This window comes from Rutilus rutilus (assembly GCF_951802725.1).
Source record: "Rutilus rutilus genome assembly, chromosome: 18".
NCBI lineage: Eukaryota > Metazoa > Chordata > Actinopteri > Cypriniformes > Leuciscidae > Rutilus > Rutilus rutilus.
In genome coordinates this window covers 1,330,554-1,356,391 of record NC_140231.1, presented here as the reverse complement: position 1 = coordinate 1,356,391, position 25,838 = coordinate 1,330,554, and the positions used below count along the sequence as shown (strand labels likewise).

Here is a 25,838-nt window from a genome sequence, read left to right as displayed (position 1 = left end):
TGTGTGTGTGTGTGTCACTAACGCCTCATGCCGAGCCTCATCTGCCCTGAAGAGCACAAAGGAACTCGATCATGTGAGACGGTCATATGTTCCTTAACAACTCGTGAGCTGGGCCGTTTGCTTACTCTCTCTTTCTCTCTCTCGGTCTCTCTCTCTCTCAAGAGTCATGTGACTGCAGCTTTAGCGTCTGCAGAGCCTCTCCCCAACACACACTCTCTCTCACACACACACACACACACACACACACACACACACGCTCTCACACACACACTCTCTCTCTCTCTCTCTCTCTCACTCACACACACTCTCTCTCTCTCTCTCTCTCTCTCTCACACACACTCTCTCTGTCTCTCTCTCTCACACACACACACACACACACACACACATATATCAGACAGGCCGTTCATTATTCATCTGGCTGCATTACACACCAGCATCAGCTGGAACCTGATTTGGAAAAAGTTCATTTTTGGGTCAGATCATGTATGTGTGTGTGTGTGTGTGTGTGTGTGTGTGTGTGTGTGTGTGTGTGTGTGTGTGTGTGTGTGTGTGTGTGTGTGTGTGTGTGTGTGTGTGCGGTCACATGACAGCTCATGACAAACACCCTGCAGACGTGACCGAGAGCGAGAGCAGAGACACGCCCCCCATCATGTGGATGTGAAGGAATGCACACACACACACACACACACACACACACACACACCGGGATGCAACCATGACAGATTCTGTAGGAATAATCCCGGTTTCACCACATAATGTTTATTTTAGGTTTCAGGCATTTAAATGAAGTAGTATAATTATATAAAAAAGACATTTATAGTTTGTTTAATTCAAATCCTGCTTTAATAATGCAACAATAATCCTTTCAATTATAATTTGACTTTGACGTTGTGTTTTGTTCATACCAGATGGACGTTGTGTATGAAACGAAGTGTGTTGTTCACTGGTCTCTTACTCTAATGTGTGTAAGAATGGATGAATTCACGTGGTGTAAATCTGACAGATTCTTCGCGGTTTATCAACTAACGGTCATTATGAAGGTGTTTAAACGACAACACATTCACTTCCACATATTTGACAATCGGAATATATAAGATAATTCATGATATAGTTTCCAAGTTTGAGAATATTTTTGAATAAACAAGGAAAAGTGAAATAAATGTGATGCATATGTGTGGCTGCATCAGCAATAATGTTCTAGAACAGCGGTTGCCGTAAACTGGCTCAGAAATAAAGCTTCTGCCATAGTTACTCAAGTACTCAAATTGGCTGACTCCACCCACGCACTGTTCTGATTGGCTGACTCCACCCACACACTGTTCTGATTGGCTGACTCCACCCACGCACTGTTCTGATTGGCTGACTCCACCCACACACTGTTCTAATTGGCTGACTCCACCCACGCACTGTTCTGATTGGCTGACTCCGCATACGCACTGTTCTAATTGGCTGACTCCGCCCACACGCTGTTCTGATTGGCTGACTCCGCATACGCACTGTTCTGATTAGCTGAGGGTTTTGATTGATTTTGATGCATCTCGCAGTCGCGTCTAGTGTGGACAGACATTATTTGTCGCTGGGATCTTCTCGCATCGCGTCTGGTTAGGACACGTGTGATGAGCACGGCACTTTAAGCTGGTGTAACTTTGTTTTGTGCAACAACAGTTCCGTTCCACACACACACACACACACACTCACCGTGACGGGAGCGTCTTCCATGCTTCTCTTCCGGGTGTCGGAGTCAAAGAGGACGTTCCTGCCGCGCCGCTCGCAGTCCTGATACACGATCAGGCGGATCTGACTGGGCTCCAGCTCCGGCGAGGACCAGCTGAGGACACACACACACACACACACACACACACGAGTGAGAACCATAGACTGTATGAAAATATGGACGTAGTGTCCGTGACATCAGCCGTAGTGTTTCTGAAGAGCGTTTCCGGCCGTCGCCATCTTGGCAGCGTCACTCCCAGATAAACGAGAGGCGGATTAGCAGACAAACGGCTAGTAGTGACATCAGCGGCAATCCACCTGTCACATTTAAGTGGCCACGCCCTTAATTATGCAGAACTTTAAGGCTATAATTTAAACGGATGAGTTATAAAAACATTCCCCCCCCTCTCAGTCGTCATGAAGGGCAACATTAGCTATATAGACCAAAACCACTTTTAGTACAAGGCTGTAAACATGTTTGTTTCTGCTGTAAAGTTGGGCATTTTAACATGGGGGTTTATGGGATTGACTCTCTTTTGGAGCCTGTCTCTAGTGGCCAGTGGATGAACTGCAGTTTAAGTCACTTCAGTGTTCAAGAGAGAGACGGGAGGTTGTGTGGGCCGCAGAGTATCTGCAGGGTTTTTACAATCAAATATAAGGTTTTTCCCATGTTCATCTGTGTGATGTTGCTGTTTGAGCATATATCAGAGTCAGTGTTTCTGAACTCCTGAAACGCCTCCACTGTAGTCTTGAGTTTCTTCCGGGAACGAACACGTCTCAATATTCCTCATTATAATAATTAATACGCAGAATAAAGGGGCGGGGCCTGGTTGAGTTAGTTAGTAGTGTGTTAAACTGGCGGTTATGGAAAGGGGCGGGACATTTCCCAAACACCCTCGAAGCGCTCGACCAATCACAACACACTGATCCAGCCGACCAATCAGAGCACAGTGTGCTTTTCAGAAGGAGGGGCTTCATAGAGACAGGAACAGAGCGTTACTGACAGACTGGGAAGAGACACGGAAAACATGGACAAATCCTGGAAATGTAGTAAAAAAAAATTATAAAAAAAAACGAATTTATAGTATAGCCTAATGCAGAATGTCATAGAATTATGCACATTTTGGAATAAATCAAATATAGGGCTGCACACTTACACCGTGATATGGACTAGTGTCAGATTTTCTGTGAGAGAGAGAGAGAGAGAGAGAGAGAGAGAGAGAGAGAGAGAGAGAGAGAGAGAGAGAGAGAGAGAGAGAGAGAGAGAGAGAGAGAGAGAGAGAGAGTGTGTGTGTGTGTGTGTGTGTGTGTGTGTGTGTGTGTGTGGTTATTTCTGTGGTCTACAGGGCAGGTGAAGAGAGGCTGTTTACTGTCACATTCCCAACGACTGGACTCATACACACACATCATCCACTTCATCAGGAGGACAGACAAACAACAGCGTCATTGTGGGTGACCTACCGTCCTAAAGACACACACACACACACACACACTCACTCTGGGCTTTTGCTTAAACACTCAATAGCAGCGAGAGTCTTTGAAATTCCTCAAATGAGCCAAGAATAACTTCACTACACACACATCTCCCTATCTCTCTCTCACACACACTCTCTCTTACACGTCTCACACACACACACACTCTCTCTTACACGTCTCTTACACGTCTCTCACACACACACACACACACTCTCTCTTACACGTCTCTCTCACACACACACACACACACTCTCTCTCTCTCTCTCTGTCTCTCTCTCTCTCTCTCTCACACAACAGCTGAACACAAAGACAACATGACTCACAATCTCAAATTATGAAAGCTCAATCACAGATCGTAATCCTCCATCTGATCTGAAGACTCATGTCTATGCTCTTCTGTCATCAGTGTTAATCACATCACCAGCTCCTCACACACACACACACACACACACACACAGACGATAACAGCGATCATGAGCACAGAATAACACTTTAAGGCTAAAGCAATCACTCAACAGTGATGAGCAGTAGATCAGTGATCAGACAATATATTTAACCACGGCTGGTATGTGGCTTTTTTTTTTATTAAATTGCAATTATTTAATTATTTTGTGTGTCAATTATTTTGTTATTTTAAATGCCAGGATTTGAGCTGCCATTCTCCATCTTCATTAGTTCAATAGTTGTTAAACAAAGGAAGTAATCGACATGTGGGAAAGTATTACTGACTGTGTTTGCATTTCTATTATTAGCAATAGCAAGACACACTAATACACTAGCAAACACCGTCAGCATTCAGCAAATATGCATTTAAACAAGTTTCTGAATCTGTAATCAGTTCCCCAAACCTGGCAAACGTTGGCCAATCCAGCAGTGAGATCCTCTGAAGTGTGTATTTGTAGCATTAACACACACACACACACACACACACACACATACTCGGCTGTCACTGGACATGCATGATCAAACACACACTTTAAATCCTTTACTTTCAAGTTATTTCACACTATGCTGCACTACAGTCACGTTACGCTTGCATTGCACATAAAACATGGTTCACACACAGGTTTATAGATCATTCTTTTGACTTTTATTATTAAAGGTGCTCTAAGAAGCGATGTTACGCGTTTTTAGGTCGAAGCATTTTGTGTCACATCCAGCAAACATCTCCTCCCCATCCGCTCGCTGCCGGTCCCCTGAACACACTGTAGCGCGGCCTCTGTTTACACCACAGGCTCCACAAACGGCAACACAAACAAACTGGCCCAGCCTGGACCACGAAACATAACAAACTGTGTTCCAGCCAATCACCGACAAGAATGATGTGGGGGGTGGGGGTGGGGGTGGGGGTGGGGGTGGGGGGTTAGTGCGTGTGCACATGAAGGGGGGTGTGGGGGGTGTTGAGGAGAGATGTCCAAGACAACGACAACGACTAACGTTAAAAATGTATATTCTTGAGAATTTTGATATGACCGACACACGACCAAAGAGACGACGTTCCGATGAACAAATAACAAAGAATATGGAAAAGTAGAAGGAACGCGCGTGCGAAGTCCCGAATTTGCGTTCAAAAGGTGGCGAGAACTCCGCCGGCAGAAGGGCTTCCGATCCCACACTCAGGTGTTTCTGCTGGACAGGGTAAATCCAGTCTGGTTTTTCTAAATGGTTCATGACTGTTTCAGGAAGCACGGGAGGGGGAGGGGCCGGGATGAGGAGGAGGGAGGGGGGAGGGGGAGGGGACAGGATAGTACTAGGGGAGGGTCGAGCTAGCCTCCATTTTGTTTGACAATACTTTGAACGTCAACAAGAAGTGACGTCACCCAACATCGCTTAGAGCAGCTTTAACTGTGCACAACATTACAATATAACTTTCAATCATCAAGAAGTATTTTTATCAAGTTCAAATTATTTTTTCATGTTGACTCATTTTAGTAATAAATACAGTTTAAAAAAATACTGAACAAAATGTGTAAATGTTATTGCAGCATTATTATTATTATTATTATTATTATTATTATTATGGGCAGAAATACTCAAATGTGCATTACTTCAGGGTTCATGCAACATTTGAGAGAAGAATTCAAGCAATTCTCAAGGACTTTCACACTTTTCCAACACTTCAAAGCTATAGGCCAGCAGACTGATCTCATGAAATGGCGTATGTATGACACGCCAATTCGTATTTCCATTTTTGGCGTGCTATCAACACACATAATCGCTTTTCAGCGTGTTTATCAACGCCGTTGACTTAACGTTACATTACTGTATAAATATGACCTACCCCAGCTCCGTCCCTAAACCTACCCGTCACTGGGGTTAATACCATTTATGAGTCTTCCCCTACCATCCTAGGAAAAAAAAATATCGATCCCCAGATGTTAGATATACATTTTGCTCCGTTTCGCTCGGACATTTAACGGAGTACACATACACGCGAAATCACTCTGACATGTAACGGCGTAGACATACACGCGGAAGATGACGGTTAGTTTCGGCGTGAACATACGCGCGGATAGCTCAAAATGCTTATAGATAACACGTCACTTGACTTGAAAGTGGCGTGTATGTTTACGCAAAGTCATGATGTCATGTTGAGGCCAGATATTATCCAATTTTAATGCGACGACCAAAAACCTTATACATGCAATTACATCAGAAGAAATAATTACATTAAGGAAAAATTAAGAGGTATCCCTTACAATATCGACATCACTGTTCTCTCCAGAGCGGCTATACATGCATATATAAATGAACTAAATAACTTTAATTAATCACAGAAATGAACCACCACTGAACGAACTTAAGCTGGACTGTGACGCTGTTTTCTTATATAAACTCTGTTGCATTATTCTCCTGTTATCTCTGTAAAGCTGCTGTGAAACACTCTGTGCTGTAAAGTGCTATATAAATAAAGGTGACTTGACAATATACTTTTTAAGGGAAAAGTACTTAAATTACAGTAATTAATTACCTCGTAATGCACAACACTGCTGGACATGCGCATAAATTATCAATTGCAACAATTGTTTAGTACTACTACTATAAATAATATGGTCACACTTTATCTTAAGATGTCCGTGTCACAGTGTAATTAAGCAACTACATGCACTTACTATAGGGTTAGGGTACTATGGTAAGTACATGTAACAAGGACACTGTAAATTAAAGTGTTGCCAATAATATTCATCATTACAGTAATAACGATGGCCATTTCCCCCACATTAGCCTGTAAAGATAAGGATCTCTGTCCTCATTACAGTGGATTAACTGTTATTTCAGGAGGAGTCCTTAATCTGCTGAGCGTTACACAACAACCCCCGAGCCGGCGTCAGTACCTGTGCGTCTGTGCGGCCGGACCCGCGCGCGTCCCCATCCTCGCTAGTCCTCCGCACACAGCGCTGATGAGAATAGCGCTGAGCTAAACTCACAGAACATCATGAGTGTGTGAGGCGAGACCCAGGCGAGCTGGACCTCTCCAGCGAGTGTGTGTGTGTGTGTGGAGGTCAGACAGGATCATGTCGTTACGTAAAGAAACCATCCAGACCGTGACGCAGTTCCTGTCCGCTAGCCGCTTCTGAACGCATGCATGGGAATGTTTCCAGGCCACATTCCTCTCAGCTCCACCAGAGCCGACGGGACAATAATAGCTGGAGGAGCAGCTGGTCAACACTCACTCAGACTCCAGCACTGGAGACGTTTACATGCTAATGACCCGTTAGTGATCGCATTGGCGGCTCAATCGCACTGAAAGCCTTCATATAAACACCTTAATCGATCCGACTGAGCTCGATCCCAATGATATTTCGATCGGATTTAAAGGGGTGTTTTATTCCTTTTCCAATCCGATCGAGAGAACATGTAAACACTTGATCGGATTAAAAAACGATACTGAAAGGACTGTGCATGTGCAATGACGTAGAAATAGCGTGATGTAGAAATAGCGTAATGACGTAGAAATAGCGTGATGATGTAGAAATAGCGTGATGTAGAAATAGCGTAATGACGTAGAAATAGCGTGATGACAGAAATAGCGTGATGATGTAGAAATAGCGTAATGATGTAGAAATAGCGTAATGACGTAGAAATAGCGTAATGACGTAGAAATAGCGTGATGACATAGAAATAGCGTGATGTAGAAATAGCGTAATGACATAGAAATAGCGTAATGACGTAGCAATAGCGTAATGACGCAGAAATAGCGTAATGACGTAGCAATAGCGTAATGACGTAGCAATAGCGCAATGTAGAAATAGCGCAATGATGTAGAAATAGCGCAATGATGTAGAGATAGCGCAATGACGTAGAAATAGCGCAATGACGTAGAAATAGCGCAATGACGTAGAAATAGCGTAATGACGTAGAAATAGCGTAATGACGTAGACATAGGTTAATGATGTAGAAATAGTGCAATGACGTAGAAATAGCGTAATGACGTAGAAATAGCGTAATGACGTAGAAATAGGTTAATGACGTAGAAATAGGTTAATGATGTAGAAATAGCGCAATGATGTAGAAATAGCGCGATGACGTAGAAATAGCGCGATGACGTAGAAATAGCGCAATGACGTAGAAATAGCGTAATGGCGTAGAAATAGCGTAATGATGTAGAAATAGCGTAATGACGTTGAAATAGCGCAATGACGTAGAAATAGCGCAATGACGTAGAAATAGCACAATGACGTAGAAACAGCGCAATGACGTAGAAACAGCGCAATGAAAGACAGTGTTTTTATCCGAACTATAAACTTTTATCCCAGTGCTTCAGTGATAGTTGGAATATTAGTAACAGAAATAAAGATACTGTGTGTTTGGAAAAGCAGGTTCATACCTGTGCATGACAACGGCTCTCTGGATCAGAAAATCTGAATGTTCGCTGTGATTCAGGAATAAAATCGCGTGTGTGTTTGAATCCAGATCGCCATATTTTAACGATTAATCACGCAGCTCTAGTAAAATCTCTTGTACATTCCTCCGTATTGTCCTAGAATAACTACAGACACGCCACAATCCACACTCACATGATCTGGCAGTGAGAGAATGACACATGCTGACATCATGATCACAATCATCTCATCTGACACACTCTCTCCGGTCATGAGGACACAGAAACACACACTTGAAGACAGCACCCATTTAAAAAAACAGTGAAGTCACAGAATTTGTCACATTTTGAAACTTAATTGAACACTTAATCCAGTTGTTCTCAAACTTTTTTGGTCACTCACGCCTTAAACATAAAAAAAAAAAGAAGTAAAAAAGTACTAATTAAAACACTAATAGGTCTGAAGTTTCCTACAGTTTCATATCTATACATGACAACAGCTCTCTCTGGATCAGAACACATGATCATTGCCATGCGTGAGGAGCGAGTGGAGCAGATCAGGATGAGGTCAAGAGGTCAAGAGGTCATGAGGTAACAACACACACTCCAATACTGCAGCACTGAACTGTGTTTGATGTCTTTGACCCTACACTGACCCTACCTACACTACACTGACCCTACACTACACTACACTGACCCTACCTACACTACACTGACCCTACACTGACCCTACCTACACTACACTGACCCTATCTACACTACACTGACCCTACACTGACCCTACCTACACTACACTGACCCTATCTACACTACACTGACCCTATCTACACTACACTGACCCTACCTACACTACACTGACCCTACACTGACCCTACCTACACTACACTGACCCTACCTACACTACACTGACCCTACACTGACCCTACCTACCCTATCTACACTACACTGACCCTACACTGACCCTACCTACACTACACTGACCCTATCTACACTACACTGACCCTATCTACACTACACTGACCCTACCTACACTACACTGACCCTACACTGACCCTACCTACACTACACTGACCCTATCTACACTACACTGACCCTACACTGACCCTACCTACACTACACTGACCCTACACTGACCCTACCTACACTACACTGACCCTATCTACACTACACTGACCCTACCTACACTACACTGACCCTACACTACACTGACCCTACACTACACTGACCCGACACCCTACACTACACTGACCCGACACCCTACACTACACTGACCCGACACCCTACACTACACTGACCCGACACCCTACACTACACTGACCCGACACCCTACACTACACTGACCCGACACCCTACACTACACTGACCCGACACCCTACACTACACTGACCCTACACACTGACCCTATCTACACTACACTGACCCTACACTGACCCTACCTACACTACACTGACCCTACACTGACCCTACCTACACTACACTGACCCTATCTACACTACACTGACCCTACCTACACTACACTGACCCTACACTACACTGACCCTACACTACACTGACCCGACACCCTACACTACACTGACCCGACACCCTACACTACACTGACCCTACACACTGACCCTACACTACACTGACCCTACACTACACTGACCCTACACTACACTGACCCTACACCCTAGAGTTAGTAGTGTACATGCTTTCAGTGGTTGACCCCGTTTGGGCTTTTAATGGCCTATGCCGCCGATACCAACACATCTCAAGATGTACAGTAAGTTAAGATCATATTTCTTATTTTAATCTGTTGCATAAACAACTGCACGCTTTATTTAATTGAATTCATTTTAATCTTTGATAAACTGGACACACTGCATGAGGGAATTTTAAAAGTGTGATTTCCACATGAGGAAAGGGCAAGGAAACTTTATTTTATCTTTTATTTATTTATATATTTTATCACATTTATCTCGCCTAAATGTTTGCTCACTCATTGTTTTGTGTTTTTACAATGTGGTAATTGTGTTGCTCAAGACTTTACACAACACAAGATTTCAGACTTTGTATAAAATTGTCTTTGTACAAAAACTGATGCTCTTCAGTCGTGTAGCGGATTAAGACCTGATGCCTTTTGTTTTTCATCAGCCCTTCAAAACCATATGAGTTCTGCAAGAGTGCTCTGTGTTTACTATCAGTGCTTATTAATACAGTACTGTACAACACACACTCATACTGTACAACACACACTCATACTGTACAACACACACTCATACTGTACAACACACACACTGTACAACACACACTCAATGCCGATAGTTGGAATGAACTGTGATTTGCACTACTGTCAGTTCAAAATAAATTAAAATAAATAAATTGAGGATTTGTTGCTTCTTCATGTTGTACCGAACCGCGACTTCTGTGTACCGTTACACCCCTAATACACACACACACACACAATTGTTAAGTGCTAAAACATTTTAGAGTGAAAATTTGTAGGTAAAATCCTTTTACAAAAAAAGCAACATTATGAACTAGACCAGTAAATATATTTCACCAGTAATGAACAGTGCAAACCATGTAGAACATTCAGCTCCTGTACCAGTGGATCAGAATATTACCACTCCTAGTTTCCATAAATAAAATGCATTCACCACAAGTAGCTCTGTCACTGTAGCAGAAGTAATATAAATATAATGAGGATCTTCAAATATAGTCTTTGACAATGACGGTCCTTGGAGTTAATTAAGCTTGAGAACCACTGGAGCTTTACTTAAGGATTATCTAAATCCCAAACTTACTTCCAAACGCTTCTAGCACTCCTAATGAGATGAAGAGGAAAGTCAGTGTGCAACAGAAATGATTTCAACGCTTATTGTTAATGCAAAGTTCAGTGGCTATTCTGCAGAAGCTTGCATTGATTCCTCACAGCAATTAAATACTTCAAACATCCGCATATCATCTGCATGCTTGAGACCTGCTGCACATCCACTAAACCCAGAGTCGATGAACGCGTGAATGCACTGACAGCGCGAGCCTGTTTGATTACGCGGTCACGTGCAGTCTCGCGCACGCACGCACGCAAACATATCACCACCAACGGTAAATACATTCACTAAACGCAGTGAAATGTGGCCTTTATGAGAGTCAACAACATCACGTTTTATTAGAGAACACAATAACTGAGTCAAAAAACAAAAGCTAGTCTACGTTTAGAGAAAAGTGGCGTGCGCCAACAAAGGGTTAACCGAACCAATCAGCGTAAGGCTAAACGTAGAGGCTACAGATGGAGAAAACCTTACCAAACCACCAACAACACGACTCAAACTCAGACAGATATATCCACAGAGATGTATGAAAACACACTCGAGTGTGTGTGTGATATTGTGTGCTCTCCGGAAGCTGCTCGACACGTACCTGAACACCGAGTCCTCTTTGCTGCTCTTCGCGGGCGGTGAAAGCGCATTTCTCTTGTTGAAGAGCTTGTGAAACAGCGTGGGAGCCATTATGGACCCACGATTTGAAGGAAAACTCCTTTTTGTGTTTAATTCCTGAGGCTCACTCGACTCCAGCACACGGACTCCATTTGTGGGACAGTCATATGACTGCCGTTAGTCACACGAGCTGCTTGGCAACGCCACTGCGCGCCGATTGGCTGATTATCTGCGGCGCTCCCCTCCGCGTTCCTGATTGGCTGATATTTTGGTTTTTAGACCACGTGGTCAGACTGGCTGTGTTGATGTTTTGGGGTTACATTTAAAAGCGAAGTATTTAATCTCTATTGTATGGAAACCTATTTCCGCCACACGAGAAAAACAAATCATAAATCATAATTAATACTCACGCACACACTCACAACCAGACACACACTTTCTCACACACCATAAATCATAATGAATACTCACACACACACTCACTCTCTCTCACACACACACACACACACACACACACGAATCATTAATCAAAATGAATACACAAAGAGTCGAAATAATGACGCACCAAGTCATATTTATGAAATGAAAATGAAATTAGGACGTCAAAAGTAATAATTATGGCTAATTTCGACTTTTCCACTCATACATCGACTTTTTAAATAATTATTACGTAGTTTGTCATAATAATAAAAAAAAAAAAGGTACATTATGACAAAAGGTCAAAAATATGACTTGGTCATTTTAATCTCATAATTACGTCTACATAAATACTATGTCATATTTATGATTCACCAAAACATGATTGTTCATATAATAGTTATTAAATATAGCATTTCATCCTTTTTATGCACAAAATAATTTGGTAAATCAAGATCAGTTGCACAATGTTTTTTTTTATTTTTTATTATTTCTCTTTTAGTATATATATATTAATCTTTTATACATCAACATCTAGTATAAATAATTTCATTTACAAGGTTCTCTTCCCATTAAATTCCATGTAAAATCTCATCTATTCCACTGTTGGCTTCTCGTTATCGAGACTCTGCATTAAAATCATCAGTTAAGTTCATATTACATAACTTGACTTCACTGTACACATGTTCCATAAGTGGACGAGATGTGTATTAATTATCCCTTGTGTTTGTTTCACCCAGATGAATAAGTGTCCGTCCCGAAAACACTGCATTATGTTGAGATGATAATAGCAGTGTCGCCCTCTGCTGGTCAGATCCTCTCAGATGCTGGACAGGATCTATGGGAACAGAAACACATTCCCAAAGGAAGATGAATCCCCTGTCGATGTCAAAGCGTCTGTATGGGGAATACGGGGAAAAAGTTACCGGTTTGGCTGGAAACGTGAACGAGTGTGTTTGTTTCAGTCTGTGGAAAAAGGCTTCTCTCTCACACGCATCCGCAAAGTCAAAGAATCTCACGGGATTATCTGAGGATCCGCTTCCGTCCGGTTGATCCCGGTTTTCCCGCTGATCCCGGAGCTCAATCTGAACACGCTTGTGGCTCGACACGTTCCGGACGCTCACGATGTCACTGAACGTCACTTTTCTGCATTTCAGCAGTTTTCTTTTCTCTGCAAAACACTGAGAAAAAAAAGGAAAATGTTTTCATTTTACTGTGGATGTTGAGTTATGACACTGTACACACACACACACACACACACACTCAGACACATATGGAAAGACAAGAGGGCCAAAAACATGTGAATTTTAACACGTCAACAACGTGTATTTCACGTGTATTCAGCGCATTAAAGGGGTGGTTGAATATGATTTGACTTCTCTAACTGTAGTTAGTGTGTAATGTTGCTGTCTGAGCATAATCAACATCTGCAAAGTTACAACGCTCAAAGTTCAAAGCAAAGGGAGATATTTGCTTTTAAAGGGGTCATATAATGCCATTTTTGTACAAGCTAATATGATTCTTTAGGGTCTAAATGAAAAGTTTGTAATATACTTCAATTAAAAATTCTCATTAGTATTGTAAGAAAACACTAATTTCACCTGGTCAAAAACAGCTGTTTAAGTGCATGTGTCTTTAAATGATAATGAGCTTTGTTCCCCCCGCCCAGGGCCAGCTCTGTAAATCTGGGGGCCGTAAGCAGGATAACTCTGGGGCTCTGCCTTGCAGTGAATAATGGAGTATTGCCACTGTAAACCAGCAACTGTATACAATCTAACCCTTACACATTTCATCTGTACCTCTTTAACATGATTGCCCAGTGTTATTTTACTGCTTATTAAAGTACACTCACTGAAACAGTCAGATTTACCAGATTTCTACATCTACTTTATTACTGTCTGAATGCTTTGTACATTTTAAAACAGCACTAACTGTTGTTGTCCACTAGGCGGCTTAAAACCTTTAGTATTAAAAAATCTTCAATAAAGTTGTTGCATACACTACAGGTGTTGCTGGAGTCTCCATCTTTGAACTTCTTTTCCCTTTTCCACACTTTAAAAAGAGGGAGAAGTTGGACCAGTAATTTCTTTGCTTCCTTCTAAAGTGATTTAAACATATTCTTCTATATTGATGTATCAAAGAGATTACAAACTCTGCAAAAGATTCTAGTTTGAGTTGGTATTTATTTTTTATATATTCCAACTATAAAAACACTACTTCAGCGAACAATCATTAGCCAAATGTGTATATAAAATGTTTAGTTATAAAATATATACATAAATCTAATAAAAACTCTAGGTAACGCTTTTTACATTTTACAGAGTCATTGTTGCACATTACATGTAGTTCATACAAAAATAATTCTACAGTAAAAACTGCTTAAAATGTGGATTTGGTCAGAGTAGTGCCTCTACTATAATGGGATTTCTTTTCTCCTTTTTCTGCACCCGATTTCATTTTTGCGGTCAAATGTCCAAGTCCCGGGAAGACAACGATTTTACACGGTTGGTTGACTGTTAAACCGCGGCGACACCGGCGAGTACCATCTGTAGTTAGGGGGCCCCCTAGTGGCGGCGGGGCCCTAAGCAGCCGCTTAGTTCGCTTATAGGGAGAGCCGGCTCTGACCCCGCCCCTCTGTTCTGGGCGTACACCGTTTGTAATAACACAATAACCATAACGCGTTGTTCATTATAAACGTGGGATTATGAATTATATTGAGAACGTCGTACATACAAAACATGCCGTAATGTACCCTGAGTGTAAACCTTAGCCGCATTCAGCGTGTGTGTGTCTGAGCTTGTGTGTGTCTGAGTGTGTGTGTGTCTGAGCGTGTGTCTGAGCGCGTGTGTGTCTGAGCGTTTGTGTCTGAGCGTGTGTGTGTCTGAGCTTGTGTGTGTCTGAGCGTGTGTCTGAGCGCGTGTGTGTCTGAGCGTTTGTGTCTGAGCGTGTGTCTGAGCGCGTGTGTGTCTGAGCGTGTGTGTGTCTGAGCGTGTGTGTGTCTGAGCGTGTGTGTGTCTGAGCGTGTGTGTGTCTGAGCGTGTGTCTGAGCGTGTGTGCATCTGAGCGTTTGTGTCTGAGCGTGTGTCTGAGCGCGTGTGTGTCTGAGCGTGTGTGTGTCTGAGCGTGTGTGTGTCTGAGCGTGTGTGTGTCTGAGCGTGTGTCTGAGCGTGTGTGCATCTGAGCGTTTGTGTCTGAGCGTGTGTGCATCTGAGCGTTTGTGTCTGAGCGTGTGTGTGTCTGAGCGTGTGTGTGTCTGAGCGTTTGTGTGTCTGAGCGTGTGTCTGAGCGCGTGTGTGTCTGAGCGTTTGTGTCTGAGCGTGTGTGCATCTGAGCGTTTGTGTCTGAGCGTGTGTGCATCTGAGCGTTTGTGTCTGAGCGTGTGTGTGTCTGAGCGTGTGTGTGTCTGAGCGTTTGTGTCTGAGCGTGTGTCTGAGCGCGTGTGTGTCTGAGCGTTTGTGTCTGAGCGTGTGTGCATCTGAGCGTTTGTGTCTGAGCGTGTGTGTGTCTGAGCGTGTGTGTGTCTGAGCATGTGTGTGTCTGAGCGTGTGTGTGTCTGAGCGTGTGTGTGTCTGAGCGTGTGTGCATCTGAGCGTTTGTGTCTGAGCGTGTGTGTGTCTGAGCGTGTGTGTGTCTGAGCGTGTGTGTGTCTGAGCGTGTGTGCATCTGAGCGTTTGTGTCTGAGCGTGTGTGTGTCTGAGCGTTTGTGTCTGAGCGTGTGTGTGTGTCTGAGCGTGTGTGTGTGTGTGTGTGTGCATCTGAGCGTTTGTGTCTGAGCGTGTGTGTGTCTGAGCGTGTGTGCATCTGAGCGTTTGTGTCTGAGCGTGTGTGTGTCTGAGCGTGTGTGTGTCTGAGCGTGTGTGCATCTGAGCGTTTGTGTCTGAGCGTGTGTGTGTCTGAGCGTTTGTGTCTGAGCGTGTGTGTGTGTCTGAGCGCGTGTGTGTCTGAGCGTTTGTGTCTGAGCGTGTGTGCATCTGAGCGTTTGTGTCTGAGCGTGTGTGTGTCTGAGCGTGTGTGTCTGAGCGTTTGTGTCTGAGCGTGTGTGCATCTGAGCGTTTGTGTCTGAGCGTGTGTGTGTCTAAGCGTGTGTGTGTCTGAGCGTGTGTGCATCTGAGCGTTTGTGTCTGAGCGTGTGTCTGAGCGTTTGTGTCTGATCGTGTGTGTGTCTGAGCGTTTGTGTCTGAGCGTGTGTGTGTCTGAGCTTGTGTGTGTCTGAGCGCGTGTGTGTCTGAGCGCGTGTGTGTCTGAGCGTGTGTCTGAGCGCGTGTGTCTGAGCGCGTGTGTGTCTGAGCGTGTGTGTGTCTGAGCGTGTGTGTGTCTGAGCGCGTGTGTGTCTGAGCGTTTGTGTCTGAGCGTTTGTGTCTGAGCGTGTGTGTGTGTCTGAGCTTGTGTGTGTCTGAGCGTTTGTGTCTGAGCGTGTGTGTGTCTGAGCTTGTGTGTGTCTGAGCGTGTGTCTGAGCGCGTGTGTGTCTGAGCGTGTGTGTGTCTGAGCGCGTGTGTGTCTGAGCGTGTGTGTGTCTGAGCGTGTGTGCATCTGAGCGTTTGTGTCTGAGCGTGTGTCTGAGCTTGTGTGTGTCTGAGCGTTTGTGTCTGAGCGTGTGTGTGTCTGAGCTTGTGTGTGTCTGAGCGTGTGTCTGAGCGCGTGTGTGTCTGAGCGTGTGTGTGTCTGAGCTTGTGTGTGTCTGAGCGTGTGTGTCTGAGCGTGTGCGTCTGCGTGTGTGTGTGTCTGAGCGTGTGTCTGAGCGTTTGTGTCTGAGCGTGTGTGTGTGTCTGAGCTTGTGTGTGTCTGAGCGTGTGCGTCTGCGTGTGTGTCTGAGCGTGTGTCTGAGCGCGTGTGTGTCTGAGCGTTTGTGTCTGAGCGTGTGTGTGTCTGAGCTTGTGTGTGTCTGAGCGTGTGTGTCTGAGCGTGTGTGTCTGCGTGTGTGTCTGAGCGTGTGTGTGTCTGAGCTTGTGTGTGTCTGAGCGTGTGTCTGAGCGCGTGTGTGTCTGAGCGTTTGTGTCTGAGCGTGTGTGTGTCTGAGCTTGTGTGTGTCTGAGCGTGTGTGTCTGAGCGTGTGCGTCTGCGTGTGTGTCTGAGCGTGTGTGTGTCTGAGCGTGTGTGTGTCTGAGCGTTTGTGTCTGAGCGTGTGTGTGTCTGAGCTTGTGTGTGTCTGAGCGTGTGTGTCTGAGCGTGTGCGTCTGCGTGTGTGTCTGAGCGTGTGTGTGTCTGAGCGTGTGTGTGTCTGAGCGTTTGTGTCTGAGCGTGTGTGTGTCTGAGCGCTTGTGTCTGAGCGTGTGTGTGTCTGAGCGTTTGTGTCTGAGCGTGTGTGTGTGTGTCGGAGCGTGTGCATCTGAGTGTGTGTGTGTCTGAGCGTGTGTGTGTTTGAGCGTGTGCGTCTGAGCGTGTATGTGTCTGAGCGTTTGTGTCTGAGCGTGTGTGTCTGAGCGTGTGTGTGTGTGTGTGTGTGTCTGAGCGTGTGTGTGTCTGAGCGTATGTGTCTGAGCGTTTGTGTCTGAGCGTGTGTGTCTGAGCGTGTGTGTGTCTGAGCATGTCTGAGCGTGTGTGTGTCCGAGCGTGTGTCTGAGCGTTTGTGTCGGAGCGTGTGTGTGTGTCTGAGCGTCTCTCAGCGTGTCCGAGTGTGTGTCTGAGTTTGTGTGTGTCTGAGCGTTTGTGTGTCTGAGCGTGTCTGAGTGTGTGTGTGTGTGTGTGTGTGTGTGTGAGTGTGTGTCTGAGCATGTCTGAGCGTGTCTCAGCGTGTTTCCGAGCGCGTGTGTCTGCCAAGAGGGTCAGAATTACGCCATAGATTAATCGCGTTTACAGCCAAAAGCCGTCAAATACAGAGTTTTAAACCGCATTTAATTTACAAACGGCGTAAAAAATTTGGCGTATTCGACGGGAGATATGCGTATAACAGACACACACACACACAGACAGACAGAAAGACGTTCCTGTAATTTATAGATAGATATAATATTCAGAAGTAAACAGTGTAGCTGACTTACAGATTCAGTTAACATCCACAAATGAATAAGCGCGACGATTCAGGGAGCAGGCTACACAGTGAACTCGATACGCTACGCTTGAACAAACAGTTTGTGAATAGGCTACTACAAATGATGAACGTGAATAAAATATAATATTCAGAAGTAAACAGTGTAGCTGACAGAGTGTTTATGTCAGAATGTTTATTTTTAAACCAAAACCTTCCAAGTGCTTCTTTTACCGATATATTTACCAATATCTTTTGCATTTCCAATCCAAACAACGTCAAACTTGGCACTGCACTTACTCCTGCCCGTAGCGAGACACCCGTCAAGTTTGAAATCCATCGGACTAACGGTTTGAGAGATATGCGAATAACAGACACACACACACAGACAGACATGAGGTTTTTTTTGTGATTAAAGGCTCCAGAGATGCAGAACGACACTCGCCCACGTCTGTACCTGCTGTTTATCTGACAAATCACATCCCTCATATTCTAATGCAGTTTCAGCACACGATCTAAAGCTGTTCTCGGGCCGTGACCTGATGCCCCGCTCCAGGTTTACAGTGCTCAGGACAATTACACTCTGCTAGCCAGAGCACAACGTCTCAAATCTAATGGCTGAATCCCTCATGATGATGCACTAATGAGGAAGTGGATGAGGCTCACTTCCTGTGTTAACAGGCCTGTGTTGAGCAGGACGGTGTGTGTGTGTGTGTGTGTGTGTGTGTGTGTGTGTGTGTGTGTGTGTGTGTGTGTGTGTGTGTGTGTGTGTGTGTGTGTGTGTGTGTGTTACAATGCTGAATAGGACGTGCTGTTCAGATATGGAAGATCGGAAAGATTAAAACACAAAGGATCAGAGCATAATTTACTGAAACAAGCTAAACTATGTGGGATCTAAAATGCACACATTGATCGTGATATTTGACACTGAAAATAAACGGGCGTGGTTCAGCGCGGTCTGTAACGGGAGAGAGAGAAACGAGACGAGCGGGACTCCCGCAAGTAGGTCAAGTGCAAATAACGAACACCTGTATCTTATTGCAGTGATCCGCGTGGAGAGACCGCTTATAAGCCGCGCGCTGGAACGAGAGACTGAAGAGAAAATTGGACGCAGAGAAAGAAAACCGGTGGATCCGAGCTCTCATTTTTGAACTGTTTTGTGCCGTCGCGGTTGCCACGGTGAATGCGTGTTGTGCGCGACTTTTGTTTGTTTTGTTTCATTTTAATAAAGTACGAGTCCCAGTCACGCCGACCCCTGTCTTCTTCCTTCCTGACTCTTGAACCTCATCACACTTTTATTTCATTAAAATGAATTAACCGCAAGAAAAGTAAGGTGTAATACTACATTGGTTATCATAGATGTTACTGTATGTCGAATTCATTGTTGTGATAACGCTGCGCAGTTTTACGTGTTCTAAACAATTGTTGTAAAAGTACATTCGAACACACCCACATCATTTGCCAAAATACTGATTAATCTTTATGTATAACACATGCTATATTTATTTACATGGCCATAAACACCAGATAAACAATGTCAATAAACTAAACACAAATCTAAAGCAATAATACTTTCCTTACATAAACATAACTATTACCGAATGCTACATTTGGAAAATATAAAATTAAAATTGTTAATTGACAGCAGCGTTTCAACACAGACCCGCCCTGAGCGAGCTGTCATCATAGTCCGCATTGTTGATACGCTGGAGCACTGTCTATGAGCAGAATGGCGTCTAAGCGAGTGTGGTGTTCTGCTCTTGGGTGTAATAAGGAACACAGCAACATTTTGATGTTCCTAAATCCGAACCGCTGAAGACGTAGTGGCTGAGTTTGTTTTCGAAGGGAATATTCCCCACGATCAACGTCAATGCTTTCATATATGCGTGAATCATTTCACACACCAGAATGCTTTACAAACGAGGGTCAGTGTAAAGCTGGTTTTGCTAAGAAGCTGCTCCTGAATAAAGGATCGGTAGCAACTATTCGTGTTCCTGCTGCACCTCCAGAAGAAGAAGTGAGTGTAACGTTTTATTAACCTTTATATTAATCTTTGCAAATCGCTTGCTGCACGCTTCACGATGAATGCGGCGGAGGTGAAGGACGAGGAGGAAGAGGACGAGGAAGAGCGTGTGTAAGAGGTAGAGGACGAGGAGGAAGAGGAGGAGGACGAGGAAGAGTGTGTGTAAGAGGTGAAGGACGAGGAGGAAGAGGACGAGGAAGAGCGTGTGTAAGAGGTAGAGGACGAGGAGGAAGAGGAGGAGGACGAGGAAGAGTGTGTGTAAGAGGTGAAGGACGAGGAGGAAGAGGACGAGGAAGAGCGTGTGTAAGAGGTAGAGGACGAGGAGGAAGAGGAGGAGGACGAGGAAGAGTGTGTGTAAGAGGTGGAGGACGAGGAGGAAGAGGAGGAGGACGAGGAAGAGTGTGTAAGAGGTGGAGGACGAGGAGGAAGAGGACGAGGAAGAGTGTGTGTAAGAGGTGGAGGACGAGGACGACGAGGAAGAGTGTGTGTAAGAGGTGGAGGAAGAGGATGAGGACGAGGAGGAAGAGGAGGAGGACGAGGAAGAGTGTGTGTAAGAGGTGGAGGACGAGGAGGAAGAGGACGAGGAAGAGGAAGAGTGTGTGTAAGAGGTGGAGAACGAGGACGAGGAGGAAGATGACGAGGAAGAGTGTGTGTAAGAGGTGGAGGACGAGGAGGAAGAGGACAAGGAAGAGTGTGTGTAAGAGGTGGAGGACGAGGAGGAAGAGGATGAGGACGAGGAAGAGTGTGTGTAAGAGGTGGAGGACGAGGAGGAAGAGGATGAGGACGAGGACGAGGAAGAGTGTGTGTAAGAGGTGGAGGACGAGGACGAGGAAGAGTGTGTGTAAGAGGTGGAGGAAGAGGATGAGGACGAGGAGGAGGACGAGGAAGAGTGTGTGTAAGAGGTGGAGGAAGAGGTAGAGGACGAGGAGGAAGAGGAGGAGGACGAGGAAGAGTGTGTGTAAGAGGTGGAGGACGAGGAGGAAGAGGACGAGGAAGAGTTTGTGTAAGAGCTGGAGGGCGAGGAGGAAGAGGATGAGGACGAGGAAGAGTGTGTGTAAGAGGTGGAGAATGAGGACGAGGAGGAAGAGGACGAGGAAGAGTTTGTGTAAGAGGTGGAGGACGAGGAGGAAGAGAAGGAGGACCAGGAAGAGTGTGTGTAAGAGGTGGAGGACGAAGAGGACGAGGAAGAGTGTGTGTAAGAGGTGGAGGACGAAGAGGAGGAGGACGAGGAAGAGTGTGTGTAAGAGGTGGAGGACGAAGAGGAGGAGGACGAGGAAGAGTGTGTGTAAGAGGTGGAGGACGAAGAGGAAGAGGACGAGGAAGAGTGTGTGTAAGAGGTGGAGGACGAGGAGGAAGAGGATGAGGACGAGGAAGAGTGTGTGTAAGAGGTGGAGGACGAGGACGAGGAGGACGAGGAAGAGTGTGTGTAAGAGGTGGAGGAAGAGGATGAGGACGAGGAGGAAGAGGAGGAGGACGAGGAAGAGTGTGTGTAAGAGGTGGAGGGCGAGGAGGAAGAGGATGAGGACGAGGAAGAGTGTGTGTAAGAGGTGGAGAGCGAGGACGAGGAGGAAGAGGACGAGGAAGAGTGTGTGTAAGAGGTGGAGGACGAGGAGGAAGACGACGAGGAAGAGTGTGTGTAAGAGGTGGAGGACGAGGAGGAAGAGGATGAGGACGAGGAAGAGTGTGTGTAAGAGGTGGAGGACGAGGACGAGGAGGAAGAGGACGAGGAAGAATGTGTGTAAGAGGTGGAGGAAGAGGATGAGGACGAGGAGGAAGAGGAGGAGGACGAGGAAGAGTGTGTGTAAGAGGTGGAGGACGAGGAGGAAGAGGATGAGGACGAGGAAGAGTGTGTGTAAGAGGTGGAGGACAAGGAGGAGGAGGACGAGGAAGAGTGTGTGTAAGAGGTGGAGGACGAGGAGGAAGAGGATGAGGACGAGGAAGAGTGTGTGTAAGAGGTGGAGGACGAGGAAGAAGAGGACGAGGAAGAGTGTGTGTAAGAGGTGGAGGACGAGGAGGAAGAGGAGGAGGACGAGGAAGAGTGTGTGTAAGAGGTGGAGGACGAGGAGGAAGAGGATGAGGACGAGGAAGAGTGTGTGTAAGAGGTGGAGGACGAGGAGGATGAGGACGAGGAAGAGTGTGTGTAAGAGGTGGAGGACGAGGAGGAGGACGAGGAAGAGTGTGTGTAAGAGGTGGAGGACGAGGAGGAAGAGGACGAGGAAGAGTGTGTGTAAGAGGTGGAGGAAGAGGATGAGGATGAGGAAGAGTGTGTGTAAGAGGTGGAGAACGAGGAGGAAGAGGACGAGGACGAGGAAGAACGTGTGTAAGAGGTGGAGGACGAGGAGGATGAGGACGAGGAAGAGTGTGTGTAAGAGGTGGAGGACGAGGAGGAAGAGGAGGAGGACGAGGAAGAGTGTGTGTAAGAGGTGGAGGACGAGGAGGAAGAGGATGAGGACGAGGAAGAGTGTGTGTAAGAGGTGGAGGACGAGGAGGAAGAGGATGAGGACGAGGAAGAGTGTGTGTAAGAGGTGGAGGACAAGGAGGAGGAGGACGAGGAAGAGTGTGTGTAAGAGGTGGAGGACGGGGAGGAAGAGGATGAGGACGAGGAAGAGTGTGTGTAAGAGGTGGAGGACGAGGAAGAAGAGGACGAGGAAGAGTGTGTGTAAGAGGTGGAGGACGAGGAGGAAGAGGAGGAGGACGAGGAAGAGTGTGTGTAAGAGGTGGAGGACGAGGAGGAAGAGGATGAGGACGAGGAAGAGTGTGTGTAAGAGGTGGAGGACGAGGAGGATGAGGACGAGGAAGAGTGTGTGTAAGAGGTGGAGGACGAGGAGGAGGACGAGGAAGAGTGTGTGTAAGAGGTGGAGGACGAGGAGGAAGAGGACGAGGAAGAGTGTGTGTAAGAGGTGGAGGAAGAGGATGAGGACGAGGAAGAGTGTGTGTAAGAGGTGGAGGACGAGGAGGATGAGGACGAGGAAGAGTGTGTGTAAGAGGTGGAGGACGAGGAGGAGGACGAGGAAGAGTGTGTGTAAGAGGTGGAGGACGAGGAGGAAGAGGACGAGGAAGAGTGTGTGTAAGAGGTGGAGGAAGAGGATGAGGATGAGGAAGAGTGTGTGTAAGAGGTGGAGAACGAGGAGGAAGAGGACGAGGACGAGGAAGAACGTGTGTAAGAGGTGGAGGACGAGGAGGATGAGGACGAGGAACAGTGTGTGTAAGAGGTGGAGGACGAGGAGGAAGAGGAGGAGGACGAGGAAGAGTGTGTGTAAGAGGTGGAGGACGAGGAGGAAGAGGATGAGGACGAGGAAGAGTGTGTGTAAGAGGTGGAGGACGAGGAGGATGAGGACGAGGAAGAGTGTGTGTAAGAGGTGGAGGACGAGGAGGAGGACGAGGAAGAGTGTGTGTAAGAGGTGGAGGACGAGGAGGAAGAGGACGAGGAAGAGTGTGTGTAAGAGGTGGAGGAAGAGGATGAGGATGAGGAAGAGTGTGTGTAAGAGGTGGAGGACGAGGAGGAAGAGGATGAGGACGAGGAAGAGTGTGTGTAAGAGGTGGTGGACGAGGACGAGGAGGAAGAGGACGAGGAAGAGTGTGTGTAAGAGGTGGAGGACGAGGAAGAGTGTGTGTAAGAGGTGGAGGACGAGGAGGAAGAGGATGAGGACGAAGAGGAGGAGGACGAGGAGGAAGAGGACGAGGAAGAGTGTGTGTAAGAGGTGGAGGACGAGGAAGAGTGTGTGTAAGAGGTGGAGGACGAGGACGAAGAGTATGAGGAAGAGTGTGTGTAAGAGGTGGAGGACGAGGAGGAGGACGAGGAAGAGTGTGTGTAAGAGGTGGAGGACGAGGAGGAAGAGGACGAGGAAGAGTGTGTGTAAGAGGTGGAGGAAGAGGATGAGGATGAGGAAGAGTGTGTGTAAGAGGTGGAGGACGAGGAGGAAGAGGATGAGGACGAGGAAGAGTGTGTGTAAGAGGTGGTGGACGAGGACGAGGAGGAAGAGGACGAGGAAGAGTGTGTGTAAGAGGTGGAGGACGAGGAAGAGTGTGTGTAAGAGGTGGAGGACGAGGAGGAAGAGGATGAGGACGAAGAGGATGAGGACGAGGAGGAAGAGGACGAGGAAGAGTGTGTGTAAGAGGTGGAGGACGAGGAAGAGTGTGTGTAAGAGGTGGAGGACGAGGACGAAGAGTACGAGGAAGAGTGTGTGTAAGAGGTGGAGGACGAGGACGAGGACGAGGAAGAGTGTGTGTAAGAGGTGGAGGAAGAGGACGAGGACGAGGAGGAAGAGGACGAGGAAGAGTGTGTGTAAGAGGTGGAGGACGAGGAGGAAGAGGAGGAGGAGTTTCTTTTTTTAGAAGGCCGAGTAGTAGTGATGCTATTTTATTATTTTATTTTGTGACTATAATGGCTGGTTTGCGGGGACAATTTACACATACACATCAGGGTATATAAGGTCATATTTGTAATATATACACATACACAACATGGTTTGTAAGGTCTTTTTTTTATATGGGCATTAATTAATGCTTGAAAAGAACATATCATGGCCTCAGGTTTATGAAGACACTGAGATGTCCTCATAAAACCAAGTGTCCTCGTAATGCGGTGAGTAACCTGATATTTTGTCCTTGTGAACCACATTTGCCAGTTCACACACACACACACACACACACACACACACACACACACACAGTTTGAGTATTAATCACCTTTCTGACAGCAGGGTAAGGAGTGACAGGTCTGGTGTTCACAGGCGTTCTCTCCTGCACTGATCTGAGCTCAGCTCCTGCAGCAGAAACACAACACAACAGCTTCATCAACTCAAACACACACACACACACACACACACACACACACTCAGCTCCTGCAGCAGAAACACAACACAACAGCTTCATAAACTCAAACACACACACACACACACACACACACACACACACACACTCAGTGTGGGGTTAGAATTGTTACATTATTCCAAATAAATAGATTGAGATTCACAAACAAATGTAAAGAGTTTCACAAAAATTTATAAAACTCACAAATAAATAAAATGAGATTTGCAAATAAAAAAATAATAATTATGACCGCCGCTAGCGTAGCGAAAGCGCTCATATAGGGATTGTCTAAGTTTTTTTTTTTTTTTTTTTTTTTTTTTGTCAATCTACTGATTTTTCCGTCAACGATACCAGGGACACCGAAACACCGGGGAACATTAAATTTGGTGGGCATGTAGCCCCACTAGACTTATACGGAAAAATTTCGTTTGGTCCCCGGGGGCCACTCACCCCCCGCGCTGGGCCCCCAAACCCCAAAAAATGCAGTCTTTCCTAAATAACTACCTGAACCGTGGCACCGAGGATGAAGAAATTTTTATGGTATGTTGCTCTTAAGGGCCCACATCAACCTAGCCCATAATCACTCATTAGTGATTTGAGCCCCTCCCATAAAAAATGAAAATGCAATATTATTCTGCTTTAATCGCCCCTATCTTCAGTTGAGATGTTCAGAACTGCACCATATTTCATGTGTATGATTAACTTGACATCCTCTGGGGGTATCCTCTGCTAAGTTTCGTAGAATTTCATCCATGGGGGGGTATAAAATAAATTCATTTATGTGCACATTTAGTGACTGTACACTCATCGGCCTGTAGATGGTGCTGTTGAGCGAAGGGTTGCTGGTTTAGGATGATACTGTCACACACACACATGCAGGAATACAAACAAACGCAAGCATGCACACACACTGACATCCACACGCACAGACACACACACACACACAAACACACACGCGCACACACACATGTACGCACGCATACATACACGCACAGACAGACACACACACACACACACAGACACACACATACACAAACACACACACATACACACACACACAGACAGACATGCACATACTACTACTTTTTTTAGGTATCAGCCATATACCCGATTTACCAATACCCAATGTGTTATGCTTGGGCAGTATACTAATGAGGTGGGTGGGACATGTTTCATGCCATGTTAGATCA

General features: G+C 45.7%; 2 protein-coding genes across 4 annotated transcripts in view; both read right to left on the bottom strand.

Annotated features, from left to right (window-relative positions):
* The window catches only part of fnip1 (folliculin interacting protein 1), a 36,626-nt gene extending 25,020 nt beyond the window's left edge, over positions 1 to 11,606 (bottom strand). The window contains exons 1-2 of one of the 2 annotated variants that reach the window (XM_084386541.1): positions 11,414 to 11,606; positions 1,699 to 1,828 (exon numbers count right to left, since the gene is read on the bottom strand). In XM_084386541.1, coding sequence (XP_084242667.1) covers positions 1,699 to 1,828; positions 11,414 to 11,502 — 219 coding nt within the window. In that variant the 5' untranslated portion in view covers positions 11,503 to 11,606. The remainder of the gene's footprint in view (positions 1 to 1,698; positions 1,829 to 11,413) is intronic. The other variant, XM_084386539.1, reaches the window with a different exon arrangement.
* A 624-nt stretch (positions 11,607 to 12,230) lies between these two features.
* LOC311277499 (uncharacterized protein) overlaps positions 12,231 to 25,838 on the bottom strand; it is a 31,119-nt gene continuing 17,511 nt past the window's right edge. The window contains exons 9-11 of one of the 2 annotated variants that reach the window (XM_084387830.1): positions 24,526 to 24,602; positions 12,774 to 13,028; positions 12,231 to 12,685 (exon numbers count right to left, since the gene is read on the bottom strand). In XM_084387830.1, the coding sequence (XP_084243956.1) occupies positions 12,668 to 12,685; positions 12,774 to 13,028; positions 24,526 to 24,602 (350 nt within the window). In that variant the 3' untranslated portion in view covers positions 12,231 to 12,667. The remainder of the gene's footprint in view (positions 12,686 to 12,773; positions 13,029 to 24,525; positions 24,603 to 25,838) is intronic. The other variant, XM_084387831.1, reaches the window with a different exon arrangement.